Genomic DNA, 12,970 nt, shown 5'->3' with positions numbered 1-12,970 from the left:
ATCCGGATGTATATCCTACGGACAAATGCAAAACATGTGAATCCAGAGCCACTCTGGAGCGTATATTATGGGAATGCCGAGGGATAAATAACAATAAAGAGAACGCGGCCTCTAGCAGCAACCTTCGCACGCGCTGGGAAGCCGTGCTGCTCAGCCCCGCCCTCGAAGATCAACTATGGGCCGTCCAGCGGGCCGAGGATGCCGCCAGAACCCAAGAACTCCTGGCCGTCACCTAGGCGGGGCCTTTGGCCCTCCCCACCAACTCGCGGGGCACACAATAAAATTCTTTCCTCCTCCCCCTCCTGTGTTGTAAGTTATTAAACTTCGCCATTTTCTTTAAATACGTCTTCCTACACTTTTAACCTTATGTCACCTCTCTGCTTTTGAGCCACCAATCTTCCAATCGCTTTTTGCTGATTTCCACCGCATATTTATTTACATGACTATTGTTATCTCTAAACACTAGGGCCTCAGGAAGCGTGACTGTGCCTGCATCGACATCGGGATTGATACCATCACATTTTAGTATGAGGTGTTCTATTGCTCCTACAGATTTACCACACACAGTACATGTGTCTCCTTCTTCGTTAAATTTCTTTTTATAGCTGCGCGTTCTAAGACATCCTGACCTAGCTTGAAAGAGTAGGGCACTGCCTCTTGAGTTATCGTAAAACGCTTCCTTCCTGGTCTGCTGTTTCCAGTATCGATATAGTTCAACACTATGCTTCTTTTCCATTGAATTTATCCAATTTTTACCATCCGCGTTTTTAACCAGTCGTTTAGTGCTCTGTCTTTCTCCGTCCTCGTGTCTGGCATACTTACTGGTTAGCTTCCTAGTTCTTTTCCGCCATTGTGAGTCAATGCTCTTTCTGTATAGGTATTTAAATACCTTAGCTGCCCACCTGTTATCGTCCAGTTTCCTCAGGCGTTTTTCGTATAGGATTTTACTCTGAGCTTCTCGTGCTTCGATGCCTAGCCCATATCCCCCTGTACTGCTTCGTTTGTGGTTTTCCCGTGGGCAATTAGTGCTAATCTTCCAACAGCTCTCTGATTTACTTCTAGTCTCGACTGAATTTCTGCCTTTAAGCACAGGACCGCATTCCCGAAAGTAAGCACCGGCACCATTATTCCTTTCCAAATACCTCTCAGTACTTCATACCTGATGTACCCCAACAATTCCCTATGTTTCATTATCCCGGCATCTCTTCACCCCTTTTGCCATGAGAGACTTTTCGTGCTTTTCCGTGTACATCTGCCCTTTGTTTATCCGTACCCCGAGAGATTTGTATTCGGCCACTCGGGGTATTTCATGGCCTTGTATTGTAAGCTCCTGATCAGTTGTATCGTTGAAAAACCTCCCACCGGACTTAGCTGCACTAAAACTGAAACCTAGACTGTCTCCTTCGTCTCCAGAGTAATTAACCAGAGTTTGCAAATCTTCATGACTATCTGCTAACAGTACAATATCGTCCGCATACATTAAACCCGGTAGTCGTTGCTCAACAACCTGTCCGCCTAATCTGTACGACATTATACCCTAGATTGCTTCCTTGTAGCCTTCTTTCCATACTTATCATATAAAGCATGAACAGCAGCTGTGATAGAGGACAACCTTGCCTTAATCCTTCGTGTACCTCGACAGTTGTCATACTCTTAATTCCTTCCCATGTTATTTCAACATTATTTTCTCGATATATTTCCTGTAGGAAATCAATTACCTCATGACCGATACCTTCAACTTTTAATATGTTCCACAGGAGTTCCCTGTTAACGTTGTCGTATGCACCGCTTATGTCCAGGGAGGCTAAATATAGAGGTCTATTTTCCGCCTTAGCTATTTCTATGCACTGGGTAAGCACGAACAGGCTATCATCTAAGCGCCTACCACTTCTGAACCCGTTCTGAAGTTCTCCGAGTATTCTATTACTTTCTACCCATGACTGCATTCTTAATTTCACCGCCTGCATCGCCAGCCTATATATAACTGATGTTATCGTAATTGGTCGGAAGGGTTTTTTATCGCCTTTCCCTTTATAAACCAAATTCATTTTACCCTGTTTCCAGCTGTGCGGAATTTGCTCATTTGTTATGACTGCCTCCAATGCTTTTATCAGCGTTTTCTTGCTTCTTGGGCCAAGTTAATTAACTTGATTGTAATTTCGTCTACCCCTGCGGACCTGCAATTTGGTTTCCAGTTAAGATTGGTCAGTTCTAAGCTGTTTTCTATTGTGTTATCCTGTGTTGCTCCCTCATTTGAGGCGATTACCCTATCGTCTTTCCCAAATGACTCAGCTATAACTGAACCAGTGTAGTTCAGAGCGTCATCTCCCTCTAAACATTTTCCCTCGGCATCGTGAATCTGTTCCTGTTTTCTGTGATTCGCTTTACCCAGCCAGCTTATATGGTCCCAGAATTTTCTTGACCCCCCTTTAGTTGCATCGCGAACTTCAGCCAGCCAGCGATCAGAAGACTGCTTTATTTTAGCCTCGACGAGGACCTGCACTTGTCGTTTCTTTTGTCGATAAGATTCCCATTTTTGGCCTATTTCCTCTTCAGATAACTGCGCCCTCTTTGCTTCTCTGTGTTCCCGTGATGCCAACCGTCGTTGTTCGATGGCCTCCCTAATTTCCTTATTCCACCAAATTCGTGGCTTCCTCTTTCCTCTCCAGCGGTTTACTCCTTTTACTTCTTTTATTTTTGTACTAATGAGTAGTTCTAACTGATTATAATCACACTTTTCCATGGGATGTTTCTCTATTGCTTCCTCTATGTCGGCCGCTATTTGCGCTATTTGATCGTCATTTAATTTCGCGAACTTTTTTACTTCCCCGCATTTCTATTTTGCAGGGCTCCCAGCTCTAGACTAATACGCTTATGATCACTTCCGAGGCTGTACTTTCCCTCTTCGTCTATTCCCATTATTACGAGCTTTCTATACATCCCATGCGACATTAAGCAGCAGTCAATGGTAGTTTGCCTGTTACGGGATTCCCACGTGATTTGTCCCTCACACTTAGTTTCTCTATTTACTATAACTAGGTTGTGTGGCTCACAGAAGTCTAGCATCAACTTCCCGTTACAATCTGTGCATCTATCCAGATCCTCGATGTGACCATTCATGTCACCCAGCAGAATAATATCGGCACCTTTTCCAAACTGCTTTATATTGTCATTGAGACACTTCACTAGATCCTTGTTCTCTTTCCTGCATTTGTCCCCTGTCCCTAAGTAAACTACTACTAGCCATGCCTTTTTACCGGCAATTGTACCTGATACCCAGACATGTTCTTTGCAAGTTGTCTTCATTCTTTCCAAATTTGTACCTTGATGTATCAGCATACCTACTCCTCCTCCCTTCCTCGCCGTTGTTGTTCTGTTGCTCCCTTCCCAGACGTAGCCCTCAATAAACGGTGGGTCTTCTAGATCCCTGAGATGTGTTTCGCATAGCGCGTATACACCTACTTCGTCGCCCTTTGACTGCTGTTCTATTTCTAACCACTTCGCTCTCTTTCTACCACCTTGAACGTTTGTGTACCTGATCCTGGTGTTGAATTTCTTTTTTGTAGTTTTCTTCCTGGACCTCCCAGTGGCCATTTTACTGGCGTCAGCCTCTATTGTTGCACTTTCTACGTTGTTTATACCTACCCCTACGCCCTGAGCCGCAGTGGACCCCCTAAAAAGGCTACTGCCCGGCCTGCCAGGGTCAGCCGATCTCGGCTCCTGGCCTTCCATTAAAGTGGATGCCATCCCGTGTAAAGCCTCCGCCAAAGCCTGCTCTATGCACTTCTCTGTTTATGTCAGCCACTTGAAAACCTTTCTCCTGGCTTAGCATTCTTATCCCCCGATTAACAGCCACAACGTCCTTGGTAATTTCTCCGTTCCGTCCTTGCACATCCGGCACTGTGCATACCACGGTCTGGACTTGCTGTGCTATCGCCCTTAAATCGTCAACTCCCTCCGCTAATATTTCCACCGCTTTTGCGGCTTCGCCGACATCATTTAGCCCCGCCGCTGTCTCTCACTCGCGTTCCCCCTGCTGAGAATCGCAGGCGACCGCCACACGTTTGCTGCGCCCGTGCTCGGAGGCCTGACGACGCAAGCCGGCGGACGGACCGAGCCTCGACCCACCGGTGTTGAGGCTGGGTGCGAATCGCCTCCGAGAGGGACGAAAACGCCGGTGCGGCCAACGGAGAACTTGCATTTTGTGTTTTCCCTTCGAGCTGTATTTCGTAAAATAAACATTCAGTCTTGACGCGAACCCCGACGAGTGATCATCGTTCCTTCGAGGCTCACCCGCCGTGGTTGCTCAGTGGATATATGGTGTTGGGCTGCTCAGCACGAGGTCGCGGGATCGAATCCCGGCCGCGGCGGCCGCATTTCGGTGGGGGCGAAATGCGAAAACACCTGTGTACTTAGATTTAGGTGCACGTTAAAGAACCCCAGGTGGTCGAAATTTTCGGACTCCTCCACTACGGCGTGCCTCATAATCAGAAAGCGCTTTTGGCACGTAAAGCCCGATAATGTTTTCTCTCGAGGCTCCTTCGTGCGCGGCCGCTACGCCGCCCGAGTGCTCCCTTTCGTTCCCCCGCGTGTCCTTCCAGCTCGTGTCTTGCAATGTGCCCCGTCACGCGCAGCGGTATACGCACCGGATAAGCGAGGCTGTCCCACGGTGGGCGGGCAAGGGACCACAAGGAGCAGCAGCAGCAGCAGCCTTCCATCGCCGATCGCTGGCCACCGACAGCTCGCGCAGCCCGGCATCTCGGAGCAACTGCGCCGGGGCCACCGCCGGGGACATATAGGCGTCACGGCCCGGCCGCCCGCCATTGTGGGCTACGGCCACTGGGTCAGTGCGGGACAATGTCCGACGGGGCCGCCCGGCCTTCCGTCCGGTCACGCCACTGTACTTGTCAACAAGTAGACGCCATATAGAGAGCAAGAAAATAAGCACCGGGCGCTCAAATATTTAGCTTTTTGAATGAAAGTAGGCCAACTCAAAAGGTTGCGATTGTTGAAAATATTTTAGGGCGCCACCAGGTCGAGCGCGTGCCGAACAGGATAATTCGTAGCCACTTCTTTACCACTTGTTTAACAAAAAAGACTCGGTAAACACAGACCGGGTGTTCTTTTGAATTGCCTTTGACAGATAGCACAAGTCTGACCCTTGATCTAAATTACTCGACGAGGCGGTAATTACTTCTTCGAGAAATTGAAATGTCTACTTAAACCACTAATATAATTACCCTAACTTTTTGTTTAATTATTTTACGGCACATATTTAAATCCACTAACTATAGCCGGTGAGTTCGCAATGCGTATCTATTTGGAACGAATTCTCTGGACTGCAACAGTCTAGAGATATTAAATGTCAAAGTATCCGAGGAAATGCATTGGTGTTCCTGTTACTTTTGTGCTTCAATGCATAAAACATCGTTTTCCTAAAGGAAGTAGCTGGAACGCCAATGTATGTTGTCGGACACTTTGGAAATTAGTATCTCGAAGCTGATTCAGTCCTGAGAATTCGTTCGATGAGCCTTGCGAACTCACCGGCTCTAATTCGTAGATTTAAATATGTGCCGTAAAGTAAATAATAGAAAAGGTAATTAGCGTAATTATGTCAATTTAATGAGTAATTATAATCTCTCGTAGAACTAATGGCCGCCTCATCAAGTAATTTAGATCGAGGGTAGGGAATTGTGCTATCTCGCCCAGGCAATTTTTGAAAAATTTTGTCCCAAAATAACTCCCGGTATAAGCTGACGTACAGCTAAGGCGAACTTTTGTGCGAGGCAAGGCGAAAGCAAGCAAGGAAGACAAATGTGGCATTAGAAATTCTAGGCTTCTTGCAAGTCGCCAGTGTGCATCGGGAAGGAAAAGTATTTTTCCTTCCTCTATTGCTACATGACGTGGCATGCAGGAGCAGACGGGACTCCGTGTTATACGCGCTGTGGCAGCATCTGTGTTCGAGTCACAACAAAAAGCTTCCCGTCGTGCGTTATCGGTACCCATGCTTGCCAAGGAAGAAATGTATTTTGTTCCGTATTTTACTATATACGTGCATGTCCTTGATGCGTTCAAGTATGAGAAACGCACCCCATGCGTCGAGCTCAATAATTCTTGTGTACTAAGCAGTGAAATTCACTTATCAAAGAAAGTTTTAACTGCATAGCAACATTTTCTCGAGCGCCCCCCCCCCCCCTCCCTTCCCTTGTCCACGAACCAGGGACGGATCTTGACATGGCCAGTGGGATGACCCTATATACAGGGTGTCCCAGCTAACTTTAGCCAGAGTTTAAAAATATGCGAATGCTACGTAGCTGGACAGAACTAAGGTAATGTTGTTTGCCCTCGCTTTGACATACTCAAATTATTTTTTTCATTCCGCCTAATTAGATAGTTAGTCTTAACCAATCAACTTCTCAGATATTGTTACGTTGCAGAAGTCACATATATAGAAGTATTTACAATATTTGCACGAGAGACAACGACGCATAAACAAGATGGCTGTAGAAACCGATTACACCTCTACACGTCAAGTCGTCGTCGTCTTACTGGCGCTACTCTTGGTTGCGCCGTAACGTAACCCCCGCCTGTAAAGGCGCCGTAATGGAGGTGAACTCGCGGCAAAGTGCATGTGTCTCGGCAAGCCGAGACACATGCACAAAGTCCTTGGGGACACGCGAGTACGCCGGAGCGATCTCGTAGTTTGACATCGCTAAGCTGACGTAATACCGTGTAGTGCCCTGTGTACCGCGGCAGCAGCGTTTCAGACAAGCTTACGCGGCGACATGATGTCCATAGGGGACAACGGAGCCAGGAGAAAAGCGAACGTCCCGATTCCGGCTGTCGTCTTCTGCGCGGCCTGAGGCTCAAAATGAACCGGGAGCCGGCAATCTGGCGTGCCGTGCGAGCTCAGGCGAAGACTTCTTTAGCGTATTCAGAGGGAGTGTTCGTCGAGAAGAGAGAGAGAGAAAAGAATGCAGAGAAATGCAGGGAGGTTAACCAGAGGTAGTTCCGGTTGGCTACTCTGCACGGAGGGGAAGGGTTAAGGGGATAAAAAGAGAAACAGAGTGGAAGAGTGAGATAGAGAGACGAGTACGAACAAAGCTAGTACACTATAGAGTGGGGGGCGGCATTCTTAAAGTCTATCGTGAAGCCCCGCAGACCGCAGGAACCTTAATAACGCGAGTAAGGCCTTCAACGCGGATGTTCTTTCGGAGCACTGGCCTACAGTTTTGAGTTCTGATAGTGGATGATTTTCCAACTGGTCCAGTACTCTGCACATCACTTGTCTCTGGGCACTATATCGCGGGCAGACGCAGATAATATGTGCGAGCATCTAATCGATGTTGCATGTGTCGCTCGTGGGGCTGTTGGTCATTCCAATGAGGAAAGCATATGAGTTCGCAAAGGCAGCGCCTGGCCACAGACGGTATAGCATGGTCTGTACACGTCGTGGTAACCCAGGCGGGAGGTGCATCCGTATGTCCGGATACAACGAACGCAAACTACACATGGTGAAAACATTCGAGTCCCACAGGGGCAAAGTACAATCACGGGACATCAATCGCAGCTGTTAAGAATGGCCGTACGGGGTGGCAACGTGCCAGCTTTCAGCCCGCTGCACGTGTTCCAAGCCCACCAGACGGGGCGCCCTTCGGAGAACTGCGAAGGGCCGGCAGCCACGTGGCGCGCGACCAACTCAGGAAATTGGCACTTGGCCGAGCCACCCGGGACAAAGCAGAGTTCTACGAAGCCCTCTGACGTCGGCACTGAAAGCTGGGCGGTACCGAGAACTGTCCGGCCTTTTCACCTGTGTGTATGTGCGGCACGTGTATGTGAGCCCTCATCCTCCAAGTCGACACACCTCATCCTCCAAAATGGCGGGTCATCTTGAATGACGTCGAACTATGACGTCGAGCAAGGGCTTATAAGCAGCGTTTGCCGGCTGCTAGGGTGTGCTCGTGTCGTGCTCGTTGTCGGGAGCTGAGTGCTCCTTGTCATGCTAGAAATGAACTAGTGAGCTGTGTGCTCGTAAGCCGTTTGCTGTATGTTAGTCTTGCGGGCTCCATATGGGAGTCGCGCTAGTCTGCCAATGTATGTCCTGTTTTAAATGTAAATCCTGCAATTAAAGCCTGCTCGCCTAGTCCTGTCGTCCCAAGTTCATCCCGACAGCTACGACTGACAACTCTGACAACTGGCGCCAGCGGTGGGATCTGCTCAACCCCTACATCTGGTTGGCAGCGGTGAGATCGCCTCCGAATGCAACAGATGGTGGCAGCGCTACGGATCAACCTTCGTCGAGAGAGATCCTAAGGAACCGGGAAGAGCGAAGAAGAGAGAGCCTTCGTCGAAAGAGGTCCGAAGAAACTGGGAGTAGCGAAGAAGAGCGAGCCTTCGACCCAGGGAGTCCGGAGGAACCGGGAACAGCGGACAAATGAACCGGATGGCAGGGTGCTGCAACCGTAAGTGAGCGCGTGGTTTTTTTCCTTTTGATTCGCCAGACTCAAATGTTGTGTGTTCATTTTGATAGTTCTGGGAATCGGGAGTTTGATGCATTGTGTATTTGCACAAATTAATTAAGGAAAACAGTTCTAACCACCAGTCGGGGCAGCTGCCATGGATCTTAGAAGGTTGACGAGGTTAGACTTGTTGTTGGTGTGCGACGATTTGGGAGTTGAGGCGGACGAACGGATGAAAACGCCAGCTATCATAAAGGCGATTAACGATAGTGGCAATGATGACAAAAGCATTGAGCTTGCTTGGGAGGTGATACAGGAGCCACGGGAGCGTGAGCGTCGTGAACGTGTGCGCGAGCGTCGTGAACGTAAGAGTGAGCGTAAGCGTGAAGAACGCGAGAATGAACGGAAGCGTGAGCTTCAAGAACTTACTCTTAAGTGTGAGCGTCATGAACGTGAGAAGGAACGCGAACGTGAGTATCAAACGCGAACGTGAGTATCAAACGCGAACGTGAGTATCAAAGAGATACAGTATTGTGATCAGTTAATGGCACAGAGACAACGGCTGTCTGAGAATTCTGTAGGTAGTACAGAGCGAAAGAATGAGGCAGCATCGAGCGGATTTTCGCCAAAAGCCGACGAGAAGAGTAGTGCCTGTGAGATTGGCTGCAGATTCATAAGCGAAGGGAAAAGGCTAGCTGCTAACGATGCCTTAGTGGCAACAGAGGCCGTTAAAGGCCGCAAGGAGAGCGACGAGGTGCTGTGCCAACAGATGACTGTAGAGACAGCTAGGCCAGCTGCGAACAAATTGGCACAGTTACCGCGCGTGTGCGTCGCTTGTAATGTTAGCGAGGTTGCTAGCGAAGAAAAGGGTACTGCTGACCCGACAGACGCGAGCACCCATGTAGAGCCAGATCTGCGTGCAGAAGTGAAGTGCGAACTGGACGATGCAGTTGAGAGTAGTTCTCGGGATGGCGAGCTCCGTAGTTCACGAGAGAACAACTGCATTGTTCAGGGATCGGTGCGGCTCTCCGCCAGTCTAGATAGCCTAGATAGGGATGGTTCAGTTATTAATCATTCGGACTGTGCGCGTGAGACAGCGATCGATACCGACGGGCTGTGTGCCGATGCACAGCGTGAGCTGGGCAATGTAGTCGAGGGCAGTTCGCAAGAGTGCGAGTTGTCTAACTCGAGTAAAGCCTGCTGCATTGTGCCAGAGTCGGTTGGGCTGTCCGCCAGTCGAGGCAAAGTGAGAGTAGATTTAAATGTAAATCACTCAGACTGTGCGGGTAAGAGACCGATCCGGGCCGACGAAATGTGTACCGGCCAGCACGAGGCACGAGAAGGCGACATGAAAGTGAGTGCGAAGAGAAAGCGCCGTAAAAAGAAGCGCGGTAAAGACCGAAAGACGGTAACTAATGTAGCGCCGCCAAAGATGGCGAGAGACCCAAGAGGGCAGGGCGCGAGGAAAAAGGTGCGGTCGTCACTGACGATGTTGACGCATCGAAAACGCTCGAGCCACTGGTCAAAAGGAGACCGAGAAGCATGTTCTGCACGGACGCGGACAAAGGGCACGGGGCTGTTAAACTCCTCGTCGTTCCGTAGTTCTTTTTATAGCTCAGCGTGCAGTACGAAGAAGCGCAAGGTGGCAGGACGAGACCAGGTGGGGAGTAGCGACGCGGTCAATCGAGTTTGTGAGGAAAGCGGGGCGCCAGGACGCAAATTGGCAGGAGACCGTAACGTCTTGGGGGAGCTGATAGTGAGTCAGCCCTTTTGTTGTTCCTCGGCAGCCAGAGTAGCTTTCAAACCGCGACCACCTCGAGTCCGACTCAAAGTATGAGTCAGACATAAGCGTTTGGAAAGGGAGGCCAAGAGCGCTTCCGTAGAAATGAAGTGTTTGTTTTTTATTTTGAGCATCGGAAGGTTTTCGCGATTTGAGACTAGGATTTCTTTCAATGTGTAAGGTTTGAGCTTTGTTCGTGTTTTCGTTTGAGAAGCTCCGAGATTTGAAAGATGCGTTTTATGTAAACCTGTAGTCTCGCGAGATGTTCATTAATAAGTACATAGGCTTGCTTTTTGTGTGTGTGAGTAACCTGAAGGTCAAGGTTATCGTTGAGAGGCCTATCGTAACGCGCGTGTGTGCTATTTAACCTTCTTCTTTTTAAGTGTTTTTTGAATTTTGTAAGGTTAAGCGCGTAAATTTTCAGCAAGTGCGTGATTTGCACTGAGAAGAGCTCTTAGGTCCATTAGCGCGTGTCCTGTGTGGACGGAAGGAAGCAGAACGTTTATGACTGCAGTGGGTTGCTCGTGTGTGTCGAGGGCAGCCGTATTCTGACTTCTCTAGTACGCGTGCGTAGAGCTAGTTATTAGAAGACACATTTGTTCGAAGGTTCCTCTGTGTTGCGTAAGTTACGCAAGTTTGGTTGTTTGTTTAAGGAACGTGTCCTGTGTGGACTAAAGGAACAAATGTGAGTCAGCGTGATGAAAACTTTGTATGATGCAAGCACGTGTTCGGAATAGGGACCACAAAGCTAGCGCGATTGTGATTGCGTATCTGTGGAGTTGGCCAGACTGTTCAGTGGCAACAGTGCGTGAGATAGGTACGCCACTGCGATAGGGTAAGAACAGGCTGTTCGTAAAGTTAGGCTGCTTATGTTATGTTTGGGTATTGGTGTTTGAGAGCCTTCGGTTTAGTTCTGCGTAAACCTTTGCTCTTGTGCAGCATGACAGTCAGGTTTGGTCGAACTGAAAGGGGAACGTGAACGCTCGCTCTGGCGGCACGAAATTTTGGGGCAAAATTTGGGATTCCCAGTTGAGTGACTTGCATTGGAATTGTGATAGGAGGCCTGGTGGGTTAGCAGCTGATTCCGGGCGTTTGAACGCTGAGCGGTATTGTGTTGCCGGGTCGGCTCTTCTGTGCCAGTTGTTGTAAGATGGTTGAAGGCATTCCAAGTACGCAGGGGTTGCAGAGAGCAAAGCCATCGTCTTGCTCGCCAGCCATTCTCTTCCTGCCCAGCGGTTGCCAGCACTGGCCAGGCGAGATTTTCCGGGTCATGGAGGAGCTGTTAAGAATGGCCGTGCGGGGTGGCAACGTGCCAGCTTTCAGCCCGCTGCACGTGTTCCAAGCCCACCAGACGGGGCGCCCTTCGGAGAACTGCGAAGGGCCGGCAGCCACGTGGCGCGCGACCAACTCAGGAAATTGGCACTTGGCCGAGCCACCCGGGACAAAGCAGAGTTCTACGAAGCCCTCTGACGTCGACACTGAAAGCTGGGCGGTACCGAGAACTGTCCGGCCTTTTCACCTGTGTGTATGTGCGGCACGTGTATGTGAGCCCTCATCCTCCAAGTCGACACACCTCATCCTCCAAAAAGCCGGGTCATCTTGAATGACGTCGAACTATGACGTCGAGCAAGGGCTTATAAGCAGCGTTTGCCGGCTGCTAGGGTGTGCTCGTGTCGTGCTCGTTGTCGGGAGCTGAGTGCTCCTTGTCATGCTAGAAATGAACTAGTGAGCTGTGTGCTCGTAAGCCGTTTGCTGTATGTTAGTCTTGCGGGCTCCATATGGGAATCGCGCTAGTCTGCCAATGTATGTCCTGTTTTAAATGTAAATCCTGCAATTAAAGCCTGCTCGCCTAGTCCTGTCGTCCCAAGTTCATCCCGACAGCTACGACTGACAACTCTGACACAGCCCAGCCGCAGCCCAGCCGCAGCGTTTGCAAGCGCAGAGTATGTATGTGATGCCATCGTGTCCTGGTGACGAAGATCGCTTGCACCCAGCAAGTGCTGCCTCCAGTTCTTCTATGGAGAAAGGAGCGTCCATACGAGGATCTCGGGAGCAAGGGGCGACAATGGGAATAGGTACGCAAGGTGAATATATACGTGAGCGCCGGACCTGCGATCCTTGCGCAGTAATCTTCGGCTACCTCGACTTCTCGGCGTCCTTGGTGTAGAGCTAGAGATTTAAATGGACGGAACTGTTGAGAAGCTGTTCGAAGTCCGTGGATTGTTCTCCAGACAACCGACAGAGGTTTACGCGGGTCGAGAGACTCACAAAAGGATTTCCAGAGTTGATTTTGCAGTACAGCAAGGCGACGCTGAATTTTCTTTTGAATGCGTCTGGCCCCTCTAAGGTCGTAGACCGATTTAGTCCGTCTGTACCGTCGCTGCGCTCGCCAGCGGATTGCACGGAGGCTCTGCATTTCCGCATCAAAATCTGTGTATTTCTCTAATGGCCGAAATGAACGCATAGCATGCTGCATAGCCTTGGCGATCTCAAATTCTAGAGTGGACGAAATGCATTCGTGGCATGCGCCTTCCATAAGTGATTTAAACACGGGCCAATCTATTCTTTGTTCAAAATTTGATGGAACGGATTTGGTTAGGCCTTTTATCTTCAGGTAGGTAAGAATGCGGTCGCTTCCGTGGGCTCCTATACTTGCGAACCAATGGACGCAGCGAGTGAGGCATCGCGAAACAAAAGCTAAGTTTAAACAACTACTGTGCGTCTGGCCGCG

General features: G+C 49.5%; 1 protein-coding gene across 1 annotated transcript in view; it reads right to left on the bottom strand.

Moving 5' to 3' along the window:
* Window positions 1–12,970, bottom strand: part of LOC129387870 (uncharacterized) — a 45,193-nt gene that overhangs the window by 27,534 nt on the left and 4,689 nt on the right. Inside the window, exon 2 of the mRNA XM_055077573.2 lies at window positions 4,647–4,898. Within this exon, the coding sequence (XP_054933548.1) occupies window positions 4,647–4,824 (178 nt within the window). The 5' untranslated portion in view covers window positions 4,825–4,898. The remainder of the gene's footprint in view (window positions 1–4,646; window positions 4,899–12,970) is intronic.

This window comes from Dermacentor andersoni, chromosome 2, assembly GCF_023375885.2.
Source record: "Dermacentor andersoni chromosome 2, qqDerAnde1_hic_scaffold, whole genome shotgun sequence".
Lineage (NCBI taxonomy): Eukaryota > Metazoa > Arthropoda > Arachnida > Ixodida > Ixodidae > Dermacentor > Dermacentor andersoni.
The sequence above is the reverse complement of the archived record's forward strand: the minus strand, read 5'-3'. Positions and strand labels throughout refer to the sequence as shown.